The following is an 18,201-nucleotide window of genomic DNA, read 5'->3' as shown; positions in this document are numbered from 1 at the left end:
GGCAAAATCCGAGACTCACGCTAGTCTCTTCTTGGACCGGTTTTCCCGGCGCACTTATCCTACAGTGGTCATTGATTTAGTAATTATAGTCATCCCAAATTGTTTTGTGATATGTAGCCACATAATAACATGTTGGGAATTAGAATCTAACTTTAAAGAAAAAAAGATAACAAATAATAACTGGTCTTTCGGGGGATCTGTGACAACTTTTTTGTAACTTCACTTCAACAAAATAAGAGAAACAGAAACACACTTTTGTCATCAACGCATTTACTTTATTCCATCTGGGTCAACGTTCCCACAAAGAAAACCTTCTGTAAGATATCTTTGTCAATTTCAAACAATTATCTCAATAATAGGATAAGTTTCCGTATGGCGCCACCACTTTTTTACTCATTTTTACAAAAAGGGATATCTCATTGAGCTCATTTTTACAAACAGGGATATCTCATTGAGCTAAATTAGATGCTATATTATTTCATATCTAATGAAAAAGTGGTGGCGCCATACAGAAACTTTTGCTAATAATATCCTATAAGGTTGGAGAAAATAAAGATCTTCATAAAAAGCCAGATGAACTAATAAGGCAGTTGGAGATACGGTAGGCTCCCAAAGTTTGAAATTCATTTGTTCTCAAAATCAAAAGATGTGTGACTAAACTTTAAAGCCATTGGACACTTTCTGAACAGAACAAAAATTAAAGTTTCACAGATTACCAAATAACTTACAGGGTTTACAGAAGGTAACGGCAAAAGACTTCTCTTGAAATATTATTCCATGAAATGCTTTACTTTTTGAGAAAACATTAAAACAATATAAATTCTCGATATCGAGAATTACAGATTTATTTTAAACACATGTCATGACACGGCGAAAAGTGCAGAAAAAACAAGGGTGTGTTTTCCCATTATTTTCTCTCGACTCCGATGACCAATTGAGCCTAAATTTTCACAGGTTTGTTATTTTCACAGGTTTGTTATTTTATATATACGTTGTGATACATAAAGTGTGGACTTTGGACAATACTGTTTACCAAAAGTGTCCAATAGCTTTAAAAGCCCTGTGAGATTGAGAATCAACTGTTCACACATGTACACATAACTTACACGGTATAATGAATGTAATTGTTGAACAACTTCCCTTAACATATTTTTGTCTGAAAAGGTACAGTTTTTGAGAAATTATGAAAATAACAAATTTTGATCTCGGGAAATCCAATATTTGAAAGTGAAACCACACATGTTTTTTATTTGCTGTTTTCTCCTCACACGACACTCTGATGACTGATTGAGCTAAAACTTTCACAAGTTTTTGATTTATTTATGTTGAGTTATACAAAGTGTTGATAATGCAGGTCTTTTCACCAAATACTCTCGGTTCATTGCTAAAATTCTACCTTTAATACATTCTGTATACACTATGTACAGCTTCTAGACCACTTTGGAAAAATCCTCCCCAGTTTCGTTTTTGAAAAGAGCCCAAATACTTACCATGGTATTTTTAAGACTTCTTCTTGAATGAATCTTTGCTGAAATGCATTTCAAATGTTTTAATCAATAAGGAATTTGAGTTCACATGAGATTAAACAGATTTTAATTGTACACAAATCTGATCATTCTGAATATCAGTCTCCGTTGCTTTTCAGAAAGGGCTTCGAAAAGCCCTGTTATGCCATCACTCATATTACATTAAGTGTAAGAGATCTGTTTTGTATAGCCGGTTTGTTGCAGCATGGAGGTATATGTTATAACAAAGCAAACACTCACACATGACGTCAAAAGCATTGTCATTTTGAAGCACGCTATCAAAAACAGAAGTGTTTCTAGTATTTCAAAACCTTGAGGTTGGGGCCTATTTTTTTATCGATATTAAACTATGATCAATTCAGAAGTGTACAAATATCAAAATTACATTTAAATGATAAGCAAAACACATTACATTCCTGTTGCGTTGTATTTTTTCAGTGACCGTGGTCAAGTGGTTAAATTGCAGGCAATCACAAGGTTGTGGTTTTGAATCCCCAAGCTTATTGCTGACTTCACAATGACTAGAATAAATAATGTTGTCTAGTTACTGAATCACAACCATAGACGTTACTGAATCATAGTCTAGATGTTAAACCAGTGTTTGTTTGAGCCTAGAGATTGGCTGTTGCCAGCTTGGCTGAGTTCCCTTCAAGATTTTATCTTCTACCCTTGCCCCTGTGAGACACCTTGAGCTTCTTGCGTATTCCAATCGCATCCTCCGTGTCGTCGTCGCCGCCCCGACCACGCCCTTTCTTCTTGTCGTCATTATCTTTCATTTCCTGAAGAAAAGAAAACATAAGATGGAGGTTTGCGGTAACAGCAAAATTATAGAACATTCGGGTGTTTCAACAGTATGCTCCAATTGACATCAGGATATTGCTGGATTCAGCCACTCTCTTAATAAAAACTAAAAATGGAGTGTTCGGCTTCCGGGAGAAATTAAAATTAACAAAAAAATGTATTGCAGTTGCTTTGTTCTCAATTTATTTAATAAATTGTCAAAATTTCAAAACAATGCAAAAAACAACATAGTGCCGTCATCATGACGTCACTGCAAAAAAATGTATTGCAGTTGCTTTGTTCTCAATTTTTTTTAATAAATTGTCAAAATTGCAAAAAAACAACATGGTGCCGTCATGACGTCACTACAAATTTAGGCAATTCATGTCAAAGCATTTACGTTGTGCCTTTCCTATATCTGACAGAAACTCACAATTTTCGTAAAGTGTAGAGCATAAAAGGTAACCTTATTACAAAGCATTTTCATTGTGCATATTATTGGGACCTATACAAATCTGACAGAAGCTGAAATTTTTGCAAAGTGTATAGCCTTACAGTAAACTTGTTACAAATCATTTACGTTGTGTCATTCCTGTATGGAGACCTTATCTGACAGAAACTCACCATTTTGGCGATGCGCTGAGCTTCCATGACTCTCTCCATTAGTAACATGACTTCTTGTTCCTCCGTTGGAAACAATGGGAGCTTCTTATCGATGAGCTGCTCAATGCGTTGATACAACTCCACATCGTACCTAAGGGGTAGGGGACAGGAACAAGACAGCAATGAATTCAGTCAAACTGGGAACAACAGAGCTTCTTAAAGACACTGGACACCTTTGGTAATTGTCAAAGACCAGTCTTCTCACTTAGTGTATCTCAACATATGCATAAAATAGCAAATCTGTTATAATTTGAACTAAATTGGTCGTCGAAGTTGCGAGATAATAATGGGACAAAAAACACACACTTGTCACACGAAGTTGTGTGCTTTTAGATATTTGAATTCGGACCCTCAAAATCTAATATTTTACTGAGGTCTCAAAATCAAATTCAAATATTTTAGTGGAAAATCAGTTCTTGCTTGAAAACTATGTTACTTCAGAGGGAGTCGTTTCTCACAATATTTTATACTATCAACAGCTCTCCATTGCTTGTTACCAAGTAAGTTTTTATGCTAACAATTATTTCAAGTAATTACCAATAGTGTCCAGTGCCTTTATTGTATAATTTGATAATCAGCTCTATGAAATTGGGCCCAGAGCTTGAGTTCAGTGCTAATATTTGTCGGCCACAACACACCATTGGATTCTCATTTGCTACTTACTGAGTTACAAATGTGATAGATCGTCCAGCTCTGCCTGCTCTGGCTGTTCTACCGACCCTGTGGATGTAGTCCTGACAAAGAAAAAAAACAATTTTGAAAAGATTGGGGGAAAAAAAACATATTAAATAAAATATTTGACAAGATTTTCTCTATCTAGGTAGTTCCCGGTAGATGCCATCTTTGCGGACAAATCGCATTTTGTCTTGCAGGCACGACAAGTACCCAAACTTTTAACGAAGTCGCGTCGTTCATTAAACAATCATTCAATGAGTTTTGTGAAATCTGTGCATGCCGCACGTCATTCTCACGCATAACGCATTGCTCGTAGAGATGGCCGATTTTCGCATATTGCAACCAATCTATATGACAAACCCCTTCATGTTTTGGGTTATATTGGTGCATTGGGTAGAGTTATTAGGCTTACCTTAGAATGTGTAGGGATGTCAAAATTGATGACAACATCAACGTGGGGAATGTCTAGACCTCTGTAAACAGTAAAACAAGAAGGCAACATTAAACCCATTTGCTACAGTACTGACCGACACTTTAATCACACCATCCAACTGCATTGGTTGTGTATGCTGGCACAACCATGTACGGAATACATGTATACAATAACAAATAACAATAACACAGCTTTTTTAAATTACACCTTGTCTGTATAACATTCAAAGGCGCTGGTCAAGAGCAAGAATAAAATTTCACTCGATATCTTTATAGGCTAATCTGAAGAGATGGGTCTTGAGAGAATGTTGGAGTCGCGAGATGTCATGTGTGTTCTTGAGATGTTGAGGCAGAGAGTTCCAGAGGCGGGGTGAGATGTTACTGAATGCCCTATCCCCATAGCTGGATTTACGGGTCAGAGGAACATAGAGCATGCTGTGCCCAAAGACCTCAGACTTGACCTGACACTACAGGGCTGAAGCATGCTCTGTATGTAGGTAGGGGCTAGTCCATGGAGAGCCTTGAATCAACACAAGTGTGTACTGTGTAATCTTTCTAATGTTTAAAGTGCTTACCTGCTTGCTACATCCGTTGCAATCAAAATAGATCTACTCTTTCCTTTAAACTTGTTCAGCGTTCCCAATCTCTTGGACTGTTGATAAAAAGACAAACATTGGAATTTTACAAAGGCCATGGAGGCAAAGTGTTCTGTTGCTCTAGTGTTGGCCTTGGTGCCCTTTGAGATTTCTTTTCCAGGCGCTCTGAAGGCTATTTCAAACACATTATAAACCTCTACCCTCGCAGGTACCCAAATGTACACCGGGTGAAAAGAAGCATCTATAGTGAAGCGTCTTGCTGAAGGACAAAACAAGTGTCTTGAGCCGGATTCGAACTCAAACCACGGTGACTAAACTGCAGAACAGAGAGAACATAGAAAGTTGTTTTCTCCATTTTATTTTAGTCTTATGAAGAAACAAAATCTAGACAAGAAAAAAATTCTGAGCTACAAGTCCTACAGTCCCATTAATTACCCCCCCCCCAAAAAAAAAAATGCGAGCCCTGGATAAGGGCGCCTTTTACCTGCGACATCTGTCCGTGTAGAGGGATAGCCGTCATACCGAGGTTGCGCAACATCACCGCCACTCGCTGCGTATTATTACACGTACTACAGAATACCATGAAGTTGTTACCAGCTAACTCATTTAGGATGTACACAAGATAACAGTCCTACAAATATATAACAAGAAGACAAATGTTAGAGTAGGAAATTCATAACAAAATATCTAGCCGCTATTAATAAAGGGTAGTGGGGTTGGTGTAGTGGTATTATTCCTTGCCTTTCACCTCTAGGACCTTGGTTCGAATCCCGCGGGAAGCACTATGCTGATTGGGTTTTCAGTCTCTACCTGACTGACTGCATGGGTTTCCCTTGATTAATTCTAAGGAGTTTTTTTTCTCCCACCCTAAAACAAAACCTTCCTTTTGTGTCTCCCACATCTAAAACTAAAACTTCCTTTTGTGTCTTCTCTGCGTTGGGTTCTTGGCTAGGAGATTGTTCAAGTTCACTTTGATTAATAAAGTAAATTTGTAAAAAATAAATGAATCAAGGCAAGATGATTTCCTGAAACTTACTTTGTATTTTGCCGGAATGAAGACGTAGAACTGTTGCAGTTTTTCTACCGTGTCGTATTTGCTGGATACCTCTACTTTGACGGGTTCCTTCAGCGATGCTCTTTGTAATTTAGCAACCTGTGAAATCATTTGACAGAAGTTAACAATGCGAATAAAACTGAGTTTTTATGGAACAAGAAAGGCGAGAAAAGCTGCAATAAAGGAACACGTTGCCTTGGATCGGTCGAGTTGGCCTTTGAAAAGCGTTTGTAACCGTTTGTTATGAAATGCATATGGTTAGAAAGATGTTTAAAAAGTAGAATACAGTAATCCACACACATTTGCCTCGAAATTGAGTGGTTTTCCTTTTATTTTGCGAACTAACACGGTCTGCCATTTATGGGAGTCAAAATTTTTACTCCCATAAATGGCCGACTGTGTTTGTCGACGAGGTAAAAGGAAAACCACGCTATTACGAGTGATACTTGTGTGGATCATTATATTCTACTTTTAAAATATCTTTCTAATCACATGCATTCTATAACAAACGATTACATACGCTTTTCAAAGACCAACTCGACCGATCCAAGGCAACGTGTTCCTTTAAGTCAGTTTCCCTTGTGGTTTATTATTACTATTATTTATTGTTTACCTTCCTATAACAATAGAACAATAATATTGATTTTTGTTTTAAGTTGATCTTTAGCGGTGAATCTTATAAAAAAAGGGAAGTTAACCTTTTTAGTCATAGTGGCCGAGTAAAGGTACGTATGTCTCTCTTTGGGGATGACTTTCAAGATTTTATCCAGCTCTGCTTCAAAATCCATGTTCAGTATTCGATCTGCCTCGTCCATCACCTTCAGATACAAACAAAATGAAGATGTTAAGCAATATCAACATATATTTGGTTTGCAGTAACACCATGTGTGTATCTACTTGCCAGGTAGAGTTTGTTCTTTAGAGAATTTCTATAATCTACTACCGCGGAGTTATTAACTGCACTACCACGGAGTGAGTTATTGAATTGGTCTCAACATTTCGACTAGCTTGCTCTAGTCATCATCAGGAGACTGAAGAGATAAGAGAGAAGTGGGCCTATTTATAGGGGTCAGAGGTTTCAGTGTAGAGTCAATCACCGCTCTGATTGGTTCTCCTTAAAGGAGACGTGTGGTTGGTTGGCTCAGGGCTATCGTGTGGGTTGCCCATATCATTTATTTAAAAAATATTTATCACTAAAATGGATTCGTTATCTCAGCCTGCCATGTGAGACAGTATATATTTTCCTTGTATCTGTGACAAACTCACCAGGTATTTCAAAGCACGGAGACTGAAACCTTTAGTGTTTTCCAAGTGGTCCACAAGTCGTCCAGGTGTGGCTATAAATGACATTAAAGACAACCAGTTTTTGGCAAGAAAGGATAAATCATAAGTGAGAATGAAAAACTGTAGATTAATAAAAACCCATTCGGCTTTAAAGAGTATTTGGGGAGAAGTGACATAGTGGGCCAAGAAAGAGCTGGGGAAATAACATCATTGCAAACACTAACAGAACCTTCTACCAGGGGTCAGTTTTATAGAGCTGCTTAAGCACAAAAAGTAGCTAAGCACAACAAAATCATGCTAATTAGAACAAGGTTACTGGCCAATATACAATGCCACATGTATAATTTGAAACTTGTATACTGCTCATTTTAGCTTATTTTTGTGTTCGAAATTAGGATGTTATGTTAACATAGGAAACATTGGCAAATTTCATATCCACACATGCCCTTTACTTTGACCTCTTTATGTGAATGGAAGTAGGTCAAGTCGTTTGTGGCTGCTATGGTCTCTAAAAGGTTTAACAGTTTTTTTCAGAACCAAAACATAATATACATACCGACTACGATGTGAGGTTTCTTGGCTAATTGTAGTGCTTGCGTCATCATATCAATCCCACCAATAACAACAGCTGGAAATATAATAGGGTTTCAAACTTGTATATTATTACGTTAACCAGGTTTAATTTCATTTACGTCAATTGACCGTAGTGGTTGACACTAATTTGTGCTTTAAACTGCTCTGATAAAAAAAAAAACAAGGTCAACCTGGTAGCAATCTAAGTAATCTAACTAATGTTAAGGAGGTTTAATTTCACTTACCACAATTGACCCCTATACTTGACCCTAGCGCTTCAAACTGCTCAGATATCTGGTAGGCCAGCTCTCTTGTTGGTGTTAATACCAGAGCAAAGAGTCTCTGTGGTCGGTCCAGCAATGCCTGTAAAATAGGAATCGCAAACGCTCCAGTCTTGCCTGAACCTGTCTCGGCTAAGCCAATGATATCCCGTCCTGCAAAATTCAGAAAATATTATTTCATCTCTTCATCTAGAATCAATCCGCGAAGTGTACATTTCAAGGGAGTCCTTGCAGGGGTGAAAACAAAGTGTATTTTCACGGTAGTCGGCAGGGCTAGTAACCCTGAATTGTGTAGTAGCCCTGATGAGATTTTGGTAGCCCCACAAAGACAGTATGTCTTGGATCATGGCACAAATTGGTCACCAAAATTAATTCATTTTACAATTGCATCAGCACAGCTCATTAATGTTTGTCAATGTTGATTTTTTTCATTAATTTTCTACTAGCCCGCCAGGCTATCAAACTGGAAAAAAAAGGGGTAGCATGGCTGTAAATCTGGTACAGTAGTCCCCGGCTAGCGGCAATTTCAACATAGGATTATCCCAATACTCACTCCAAAGTCAAGGGCATGATGGTTGACAACCTGTTTCACAAGTGTTGTCAATCCCCAGAATAAACATCAGGCATGCAACTACCCATTGAAAAAAAAAAAAAAAAAAATTTTCAAAGGCACAACGCAAGTGCAGAGCGAGGCAGCCGAAACGCCACGGGACATGATACCCACAATGGTACCCTAGAAAATGTTTAGGTTTATTATGCTCTTAGGTGCATTGTTAGCATGTACTAGGCTTATTTTACATGATTGTAGTTGTACACTGTTGTTGCCAGGCATATATTAGGCTAAAAAAAAATTTCACGTAAAAAAAAAAGAAAAAACGCGGAATTCCGTGGAAACGCGGAAGAGTTGCATGCCTGAAACATCAATAAAATGTTCAAGGGCCTTTCCCTGGTTTAGTATTCATCACCTCTGCTATTAACCCTCCCATCTCTTTACACACTCGCAGACGTTAATGCTTAGGTAAAACTTTAGGGTTAGATTTATGAGACTCTGCAGAAAATGCACGATAATGGTTCCTTCTCGAGACATGTGCACAGGTTTTCCACATAAAATTAGAGAATTAGGACAAAACCTTTTTAAAACAAACCTTGAAAGCTGAGCGGGAGAGCTTCTCGCTGGATCTTGGTCGGAGTTTTCCATTTCAGACGCTCACATGCCTCGCACAATACATCAACGACACCCTAGTTGAAGAGATGTAAATCAAAACTTAGCCATATTTTGCACAAGGGAAAGGAGCTCCTATATATCTATCTATCTATCTTCCAATAAGTACATCCCTCCAGAGTAGTATAGTCGTACTGTGGTGCAAAAGTGCTTGGCCACAGGAACAAATATCAAAAAAATGTGCTACAGACTGAGGTCAAGGTGCAAGTAAAAAGATGTCTGTGTGGTAGACTATCGGAGGGTGAGTGGATTCAGGTGGCTCCGGAAGACCTCAAGAGACTGAGCTGAAACCATGACCGATAATGTCAAAATTTCGAAAAAAGGAATCTAGCGCCTTAGTCACTGGGTCTAGCTGGTATGTGAGTATTCTACAATGCTGTTGTGTGAATTGTAGATGGTGGCCTCTAGTCTGATTTGATGAAGATGGGTGTAACTGTTAAGAAGGGTGGTGTGGCTGGGATGGCAACAAGACCATGCACAATCCTATACAGCATGATGACTTTGCTTTTGTTCATGAAGAGATTGCCATTTGAGGTTATTCAGCATCTGTGTGACACTGTTCATTTGGTTGTAGTCAGCCATCACAAATCTTGCGGCAGGCCGCTGAACCATTTCTATCTAGAGGAGATCAGATCTTGGGTGTGTGGGTCCCATACCGATGACGAGTACTCAAGGGTGGGACGAACATGTCTTGTAGGCCAGTTCCTTGATCTTTGGAGGGCATTTTCTGAGGTTGCGACGAAGAAAGCCAAGGGTGGTGTTGCTCTTGTTGCTAGGCTAGGCTAGAGTCCTAAATTCCCTGCAAACCTATGAAATACTCTTTACGTAAGTAATAAGTGCAGAATTCCCTGCTTTTCCGTCATCGTCAGTTAAGCGCTGATTCAGCAGTGCTTACGAAGTTCGGTTACGCATGTTTTGGTTAGCAGAGCAATGATTGGTTGGGCCCTGCCACTAGTTCGTTGCGATCATCGTGACCAACTGAGTGGTGTAGCTGAGTGATAGTTGCACTAACCTAACCCTCCCCCTCCCGACAGCGAGTCAGTCGGGAGGAGGGTTACGTTATAACTTATAATAAGTTATAATAATATATCGCAACTGACTAGACTAGGCATGCTAGGACAGGTACTAGGTAGGGCCTAGTACCGTTTGTAGTACTGTAGTTACAGCACTTACGCTAACTATGGATAGTAATGTTAATTATTGACCCTTTAAAAAAGACAAACAATACTAAAATGTAAAGTTGTAAGTTGTAAATTTTATTTATGAATTGAATGAATGAACAGAATTTCAGAAAACTGGAATCGTCAAAATTTGTAATTAATTTTTTTAAATGACGGTTTTTATTTAGCCCTAAACAATCACAATCATGACATTTACATGTTGAACAGAAATAATACTGATGATGATAATACAAAACGTTATTTAATCTCCTACCAAAGACGCAAATGTTGTTGTTTCTTCCTCGCTTTTTTCTGTTGTATCTTCTGTCACCGTTGTGGTTTTCTGTTCACTCGTGGAAGCTGCCATTTTGGATAGTTCACTGGTATTGCGCAACATGCTACACACTGTGTTGTGCGGTGTTGTGTACAATGTTTGGTCAGGAAACCAGCAGCATGCGAATTGGTAGACTTGTCTAAGTCGTTGCACCAAAGTAATCGTTTGAGTCATGTCATAGTTTTCAAAATAGCGTCCTCTTGTGTGATAATGTTTTTTTGTTTTTTTTTACAACCAAAGAGCTTTCAAATTATAGCTCCATGTTTACAACACAGGTGTATTGTACGATCAGTAGCTAGTAGGCTAATAAGGCCAAATTGTAGAATCCTACCATACATGAGTCTCGCCTAATGATAAAAACAAAAAATAATTCCTTTACTTCATAATATTTTCAGCGGGGTGCAAAACTTCCTTGCCATCAATACTTTGCTACCTCCTATTAAAAACTAAGGGCGCCATCAATGACAAGCTGCATGCACCAAGCTGCATGCTACCAATGGCAACCATGTTGACTGAAGGGTCGGGGCGCTGGGGGAGGGGGGGATGAAATTTGCCCAACTAATTTTTCATTTTTCTTCCGCCTGACTGGTGACAGAAAATAAACACTATAGCCTGTCTAAACCTGTATTATGGCACTCTACGAGGAACACTAATTTCTACTGTCTTGCACATATTTTAATTATCAAAATAAAATAATGGAAAGAGCACTTCTTAAAATGTCATAATATTAACATATAGGAAAACAACTTCTTGTTCATTGGGTTTCTCATTATAGGAATAAATTGTTCTTATTTATAAGGTATATCCTTTGACACATTTCAAAAAGTATAGGAAAAAATGATGGATTTTTCGATCCGGCGCTTGATGAATGTAGATGTATATGTACAATCTAATCTATGAGTTTAGCCTTTTATGTCAAAAGGTTGTAGCGGCTTTTTTTTTTATAGATAAATCGCAAAAAAAAAATCCCCGCAGCGGTTTATGTCCACACAGGAAGAATATTTCGAAACTGAACTACACAATTCGAAGAAAAAAAAACTATTGTCAACGAAGTTCTCCGATTTAAAATTTGGGGATAATAAACTCATCCTTTCCCTAACCGCATGCATGCACATTACTTCGAAGTGAAATTATCAACATGATTTGGAAATAAAATTAAAGCTGAATAATGATAATATTATTTTATCACAACCTATTGTGGCGCTGATGTATTATGCCTGTCAAAGAAAAAGTCATATTTAAAAATCAGAACCATCTTTAGTAGACCATGGAGGTAAGACCCTACTCCTAGAACTATAAAAGGTTTCGTTACGGAAGACGATAATATTAGTTCTAGACCCATACTCCTTTTCAACATTGTTCACATACTCAGATGTCCCCTGGCGAGGCTAGTGACGAAGCTGAGTTCAATGAAAGTGCCAACAAAAAGACAGTGCTCAGTTGTTCTGGGCCCACTTTCATAGAGCTGCTTAAAGATGCTATGTCAGATGTTTGGCCCCAAACATTAAAAAATAGATTTGTTTGAGTGAATGGTATTTCAACGAAAAAAAGTTTAACGAAAAAAGTTTAACTTTTACTGTTAATGGTCAGGAACCATGACAAAAATTTAAAACGTTTCTTTTAAAATACATAAGAATTGGTCACGTGAAATATTGTCGGGATCCCGACAAAAACTAATTTTGAGCACTTTATTTCACTGCTACTAATAATTGGCAAACTTTTTCGAGCAATGGTTCAAATGAAACTTGTAACTTTCTCGATCCCCATCAAAATAACTATTGAATTTTAAATCAAAATTTGTGGGTCAAATCGGCCAAAAATCTGACATAGCATCTTTAAATCACAAAAAGATGCTCAAGCACAACAAAACTGCCGGCTTACCAGTCTCAGGTTACCAGCCAAACTACAATTTTACATGTACCATTTTGTGACTGGTGTTCCCCTCATCAGGCTTAGCAGAGAGCTATAAAATGTGGGCTTGGCTGAAACCTGAAACACATCATAGGTGTGGACACGATAAAAACATGTAAGAAGAACATCATCCCTCTTCACGTTCCACCAACATTAAAACTGCCATCCTCAACAATTTCCGGATTTTGTTTCAGGATTTCTTTTTGAATCGATCTTGAAAAACGACATCCAAATCGAAAAGCACTAACGACAGTGGCAATTTTGATGTGAGAAAAAAAATGCATCTCCCCCTTCCGTTGGCCCATATTCTACCTCCATAACCACCCTTCGAAGAGCCATATGAGGGACAACTCCTTTTCGAGTGGCCTTCCACTCTATGAGATTGAAGTTTGCATCTTTTTGAGTGATTTTTCACTCTGTCCTGGAGTGAAACCCCTCTAAAAAGAGTGAAATAACCACGCTCTTTTAAAAAAGCCATATGAGGGACAACTCGAAATGTAATGAGTGTTAAGAAAGTAGGGCTAACCCATGATCAGAGCTTTTGTAAAAATGGAGGACCCAATTCGAGAATCCGCACCCATTCTCTTGACCGTGTCCGACTTATGTGGACATAAACACAGTCAAATTTCATTAGAGCTGTTCAAGCAGAAAATATTGCTGCTGCAACAATAGTATAAGCACTGCCTGCAGGATGCCAGCAACAAATGCCACTTGTGAATTGGTAGGCCTATTTTTGCTGGTAACGTTTTTTTACCTGAATGGAAGGGAAGTGATAATTTGCTATTTTGATGACCAGCTACAAACCATTAATTATTATTGTGATTACACATTCTTTAAAAAAAGAAATGATTTTTTGTTTAATGACGCGCTACAATAATTTATTCTGCTTAAATTAATTAATAAACAGGTTCTTTTCACTAAAGCTCTTTTATGAAATCCCCTATAGTTCACATAGATAACCCTAAAGGTAATGTATAGAGCCCTTTTGTTCGGTTATCTAAAACAAATGGCAATTCAAACTTCTGGCTATAGAAGCCTATACAGCAGCTTTCGATACGGCAATATCGAAACATTCCACTCCGAAATAATGTGGTAAAGATATCAGTTTTTATGCCACAAAATCGTAATCTGAGAAGCGTTACTGCGAGTAACGTTTTCAGATTGTTTATTCCAATTGAATTTTGCATTATGCGTGGATGGACAAATTTGCTCCGGATTTTCCTTCGGCGATGTTAAAAAAAAAACACGCGACCCTTTAAAAATGATTTTTTTTTAGAGGTTAATTTTATTGTATAATCTACATTACTTACATTTATGATTAAAACAATCGAACAGTTCCCAAAACCAAAGTTATACTTCGCCTATAAATATTATGAACTACTGGCAATAGGCCTATCACACAGACAACCGCAAACGAATACAGCTTTGAACACCAGCCAAAATTAGCAAGTCTGTCATCTCAAATCAACGGATAGCAAATTACGATAACATAACAAATAATATAAAAATACTGGCAAAATTTCAGACCAAGACCTGAATAATAAAATAATCAGGGTATGTGCCGACCATATCCAAAATCTCTCACAGCAGTCATAAGTCCCACATTGGCATAATACCAATCAACTATTGATGCTTAGCACAGCATACAGTTGTCATTTTTTGCGCCTGCGAAGTCCTTTGATGTTGCCGCCGGCTACCGACAAAGGAAGGATTCGTAGGTGAAAGAAAATGTCGGCCCAATCTACATCACATCATAATTGCTCATTTTCCTAAGCAGCCTTCCACTTATCGCAGGGAAAACCCAAAATAAAAAAAAATATGGAAGGGACAGGAGAGAGGGGGGAGAGGGTGAGGGGCAAAAAACTACAAAGGAATGGTATAACCCGGGCACACAATTGATGGTTTAGCCATAGGCGTATTGTTGGCGTTGAAACGGGCAACTCGCTAATCCAGCTCATCCAGTCCCACTGTGTTTATTCATTCCCTTAAAAAAATCGCTATATGGAGTTCTTTGTCAGCCTTGCAGGCCATGAACTGCAGCGGCGGGTTTCTGCCGCTCCTTTCTGTTTTTATGGCCGATATGCTGCAGAGAGATAAAGCCGGTACGGGCAAAGCAGACCTGGTCGTTGGCGGCAAGATCAGAGAGCCTCGGCTGTTTTTATTAGCGGTGATAAATGATTAACGTCGGCACAGTCCGTCCGCCTCTCTTCTTTCGCTGAATGGGGCCACAATACAGTGTGAGTCTGTGTGCAAGGCGTATCATGAGGAAGGCCTGTATTGAATATGGAAGTGTTTTTTTTTAGATTGTGCGGGGTTTGGGGTATTTTTCTCTACACTACTTGGATCGGACATCGGTTTAATCACTGAGGAGAATTGAGAAGTGTAGCTTGTTATAGATTCACATCGTGTTCGTATTGCCAGTTTCTTTGCCAAGTTCCCCGACAGTTAGTAAAAGTATGATCATAACTATTGGTTTTTGTTTTATACAAAATGGTCCAAATGTGTTTTACCTACAAGCCTCGGTTTGGTTACGTTTATTTAAATGGTGATGAACCAAGGGTTCCGATCCGACCGTTATTAATGATTATAAACATTTGAAGAGAAATCAACAGATTATTTTACAGACTGGAATTTTGCCCAGTTTCCGGCTTTTTATTTACTTACCCTATTTATTACCCATACATTGTTTCCCCTCATGTTTCACGTCCGGGTTTTTCAAATAAAGGAGGAAGAGGGGCTTTTTATTTTTTATTTTTTATTTCAAGATGGCTGCCATTCTTTGTTAAAATGTCAAATATCCATTGTTTTTTCTACTGCTGAAATACACAAAACATAAATGAAACAATTTAGTCGAGGCATTCAGACAAGACATTCAGATTGTTTTTGCTGAGATCATTTAAAATAACCCTAAAAAAAAAAATAAAAAAAAAATAATGTGCATAAAAAAATAAAATAAAAAATAAAATAAAAAAGGAGGCGGCCTGTAAAAAGGAAGCGGGCGGGGACGCGAAACATGTTTTTTTTAACTTCGCCTTATGTATCCGATTGGATTGTGCACATTAAAAACAAAAGGAAAACATTTATTTTCAATTATTTTTATACCCATTAATGAATCTACTATTCAAGTTTTGTATTATATTGTCAGTTTCTGTTGATACAATTTTCAGGACTGTACCCTAAGCATTACTGTTTATTACCCTTGTTTACATACCACAGTCAATATAGCACGTCGCCTCCATATTACACAAATCCAACCAGTTTTATGACTTGGTTGTTGTACTAAGATGGCGGCTAACAGATTGTTGTCAATATTGTCACCGATACCTGCCAGCAGCAAACGCTATTTTATAAATTATGGATCCTAAATCTGTCTCCTCCCTGTGGTCGGTTTTATTGTGCGTTTTCCCGGCCCCTCCACCTGAGTATGCCCTTCCATTTTGGTCTTAAATCGCGTCAACTGCTTACCCTAAAAAAATGTACAGAAATATTATGGAGAAAAGGCGACCCTAAGAGGCAATTTGGCTCATTTATACAGGCGCCGTCTTGGCTTGTGCGGAGGCCCGCAGTTGACCGGACCCCGACCTAGCCCGGTCAACGCCAAATTAATTCGTTGGCTGATTTGAATGGAATCGGCAGGGAACATTCAGCGGCTCCATGCCGTATGGGGAGCTCGGGTATAGAGACACACACACACACCCGCAAGTCTTCTTCCACTGCCACGGATTTTGACGTTGCTCTGGTTTTGGGGGGCTAGCCATTAACAAAACTGCACAAAGATCCTTGAATTGGGGCCGTTTGTTTTGCACAATTCATCAATTTAGCCTCCTCATTTTGCCAACAGTAAGTACATGAGTGATGCAGTGAATCATTTTGAAACGGTCTTTTTTTTCCCTGCCTTTCACGCAACGTTGACCCGCTGGACTTCCGTGCGGTCCTTTCTCTCTGTGTGCCTGGCGCTAGAATGCCGAATGCCCTCGGGCATCGGATCATTCTATTCATCAAAAAGGGTAAAACTGCTATACTCGACATAGTTTTACCAATCATCATTTGAACCTCAAGCACAAACATATTGTATAAAAAAGGCCGTCATAGTATTTGTTCAAGCTACATTTATATAAACAATACAAAGAGAAATAGTTCCTTACAGTGGCAGTGTTTATATTAAGATAAGTGACACAAATACAATTGCGCCTCCCCATTTTATGAATGCACGCTTCCGCAGGTCTAAATTGTGCTCCTTTGTGATTGGTGCGGCTTTTCCTTTGAGGTAACGTCACTGCCCTTTGGGAGCCATCGGGCGGCGGGCACATGCTTTGATGTGTTGCACTTTGAAACACACAGAAAAACTTCTCGCAGTCAGAGACGCTATCCGGTAAGTAAAGGACGGAACGGCCCTACAAACTTCGAAATTCCACCTTTTTCACATGGTATTTCTTGTTGAAAATGCTTACATGTGCTGTACGTGAGTTGCCTACGTGTAGTCCTGGATAATAATTGCACCAGCTTTTGGCTGATCGACGTTTGGGGTGAGTGAAATTACGCTTTGTTGACTATTACACCAGTCAACACGAACGCTTCTCTCGGTCGAGTATAGTGTACAGTACATGTACATGTAGTTAGTGCTGCTCTGTCTGTGTGTAACCATCACGGCATGGTTTGAACTACAGTCGCCTCTTGTACGTACCGTCGTACAACGGCCATGTAAACCTACCAAAGGGAATACATGGCTGTATCACAAGTGATAAAAAAGCCTTGGTGGTGGTAAAGGGTTACATTGTGTGTTAAAACGAGCTTGAAATTACTGTTTTTTTTTGGCTGATTTCGGCGGTTAGAGCTAGCTCTCTCTATAGATCTACAGGAAGCTGTCCCAGCAACAAGGTTACTTACGGATTGTGTTCTCAACATGGCATGACCAAGCTCGACCTCCGTATGAAACCCATTGGCTGTAGTGTGTAAGTCAGTGTACATGTATGTGGCACTATCGTGCAACTAAATATATCTGGGCTGTGATTGTTAAACTACCCCATTTTCAAATGTTATCCAGACTTGTAATTGGATGTTGAAGTAAATTTGAGGTTTGTTATATGATGCTTTTTCTTTGCAAAAGTCAATGTTGTTTTGTTTTGATTACCGACAGTTAGAAAGCAGCAATTTATTTTTATTTTTGTAAGATTAAGAACACATTTAACAAATTAATTTGATTTTTTGTCAAAAAGCAAGAATAGCCTATTTGGAAGTATAGCTTCTCAATTTGTTCAAAATAATTCAGAAGCAATTCATTTTGACACAGTAAACTATAACTATGGATATGATTGACAGCAAAAACAAAATGCTTAACTTAATGAAATAACGTTTGTATATGTTTAATATTCTGGAAAAAATGCTGTGTATCTGACAGCCATCATGTTATTTATAATTTTGGGGTAAAACTAAACAATTTTAGGTCGAAGTAAGTGAAAAGCGGATTTGCATTCATTCTTATTTTTGATAGTGTATTAATTGGTTACATTTTAACTTTCGACTTGAAAACATCTTTGAACATTTTTTTACCTTGTAGGTCATGTACCCCATATGGAATAGAAATAACCAATTGTGATGATCATTTAAACAGAGAAGGAACCAGACTATTTTTCCTTCTTGCCTCATACTGGTTCCTGGTATGAATTAAAGAAAAAACACCTGCAAATAAATAAGAAGTTTCTAACAAGTA

General features: G+C 38.3%; 2 protein-coding genes across 3 annotated transcripts in view; one reads left to right on the top strand and one right to left on the bottom strand.

The window, feature by feature from the left end:
* Positions 1–917: 917 nt before the first annotated feature.
* On the bottom strand, positions 918–10,712 carry LOC117292517 (probable ATP-dependent RNA helicase DDX47). Its single transcript, XM_033774588.1, has 13 exons — positions 10,521–10,712; positions 9,010–9,103; positions 7,829–8,017; positions 7,567–7,638; positions 6,993–7,063; positions 6,425–6,544; positions 5,709–5,825; positions 5,157–5,303; positions 4,652–4,728; positions 4,057–4,117; positions 3,633–3,703; positions 2,931–3,060; positions 918–2,305 (listed from the first exon to the last, which is right to left on the bottom strand). The coding sequence occupies exons 1-13, from the start codon at positions 10,641–10,643 to the stop codon at positions 2,183–2,185; spliced, it is 1,395 nt and encodes a 464-aa protein (XP_033630479.1). The 5' UTR covers positions 10,644–10,712; the 3' UTR covers positions 918–2,182.
* Positions 10,713–16,813: 6,101 nt separating this feature from the next.
* LOC117292979 (axin-1-like) overlaps positions 16,814–18,201 on the top strand; it is a 36,036-nt gene continuing 34,648 nt past the window's right edge. Inside the window, exon 1 of one of the 2 annotated variants that reach the window (XM_033775167.1) lies at positions 16,814–16,863. The gene's annotated coding sequence lies outside the window, so the exon portion shown is untranslated. Of the gene's footprint in view, positions 17,018–18,201 lie in introns of both variants that reach the window. The other variant, XM_033775166.1, reaches the window with a different exon arrangement.

This window comes from Asterias rubens, chromosome 7, assembly GCF_902459465.1.
Source record: "Asterias rubens chromosome 7, eAstRub1.3, whole genome shotgun sequence".
Lineage (NCBI taxonomy): Eukaryota > Metazoa > Echinodermata > Asteroidea > Forcipulatida > Asteriidae > Asterias > Asterias rubens.
Note: the sequence above shows the minus strand (reverse complement) of the source record. Positions and strands in the feature narration are given on the sequence as shown.

Bases quoted from the DNA above. Each gene is read 5' to 3' on its own strand.
- LOC117292517 (XM_033774588.1), bottom strand. From the start codon at position 10,643: ATGTTGCGCAATACCAGTGAACTATCCAAAATGGCAGCTTCCACGAGT. The intron at 6,545-6,992 runs GTGAGTTTGTCA...TTGTATCTGAAG, and splicing joins TCCGTGCTTTGAAATACCTG to GTGATGGACGAGGCAGATCG. The intron at 4,729-5,156 runs GTAAAAGGCGCC...TTTTATCAACAG, and splicing joins TACACGGACAGATGTCGCAG to TCCAAGAGATTGGGAACGCT.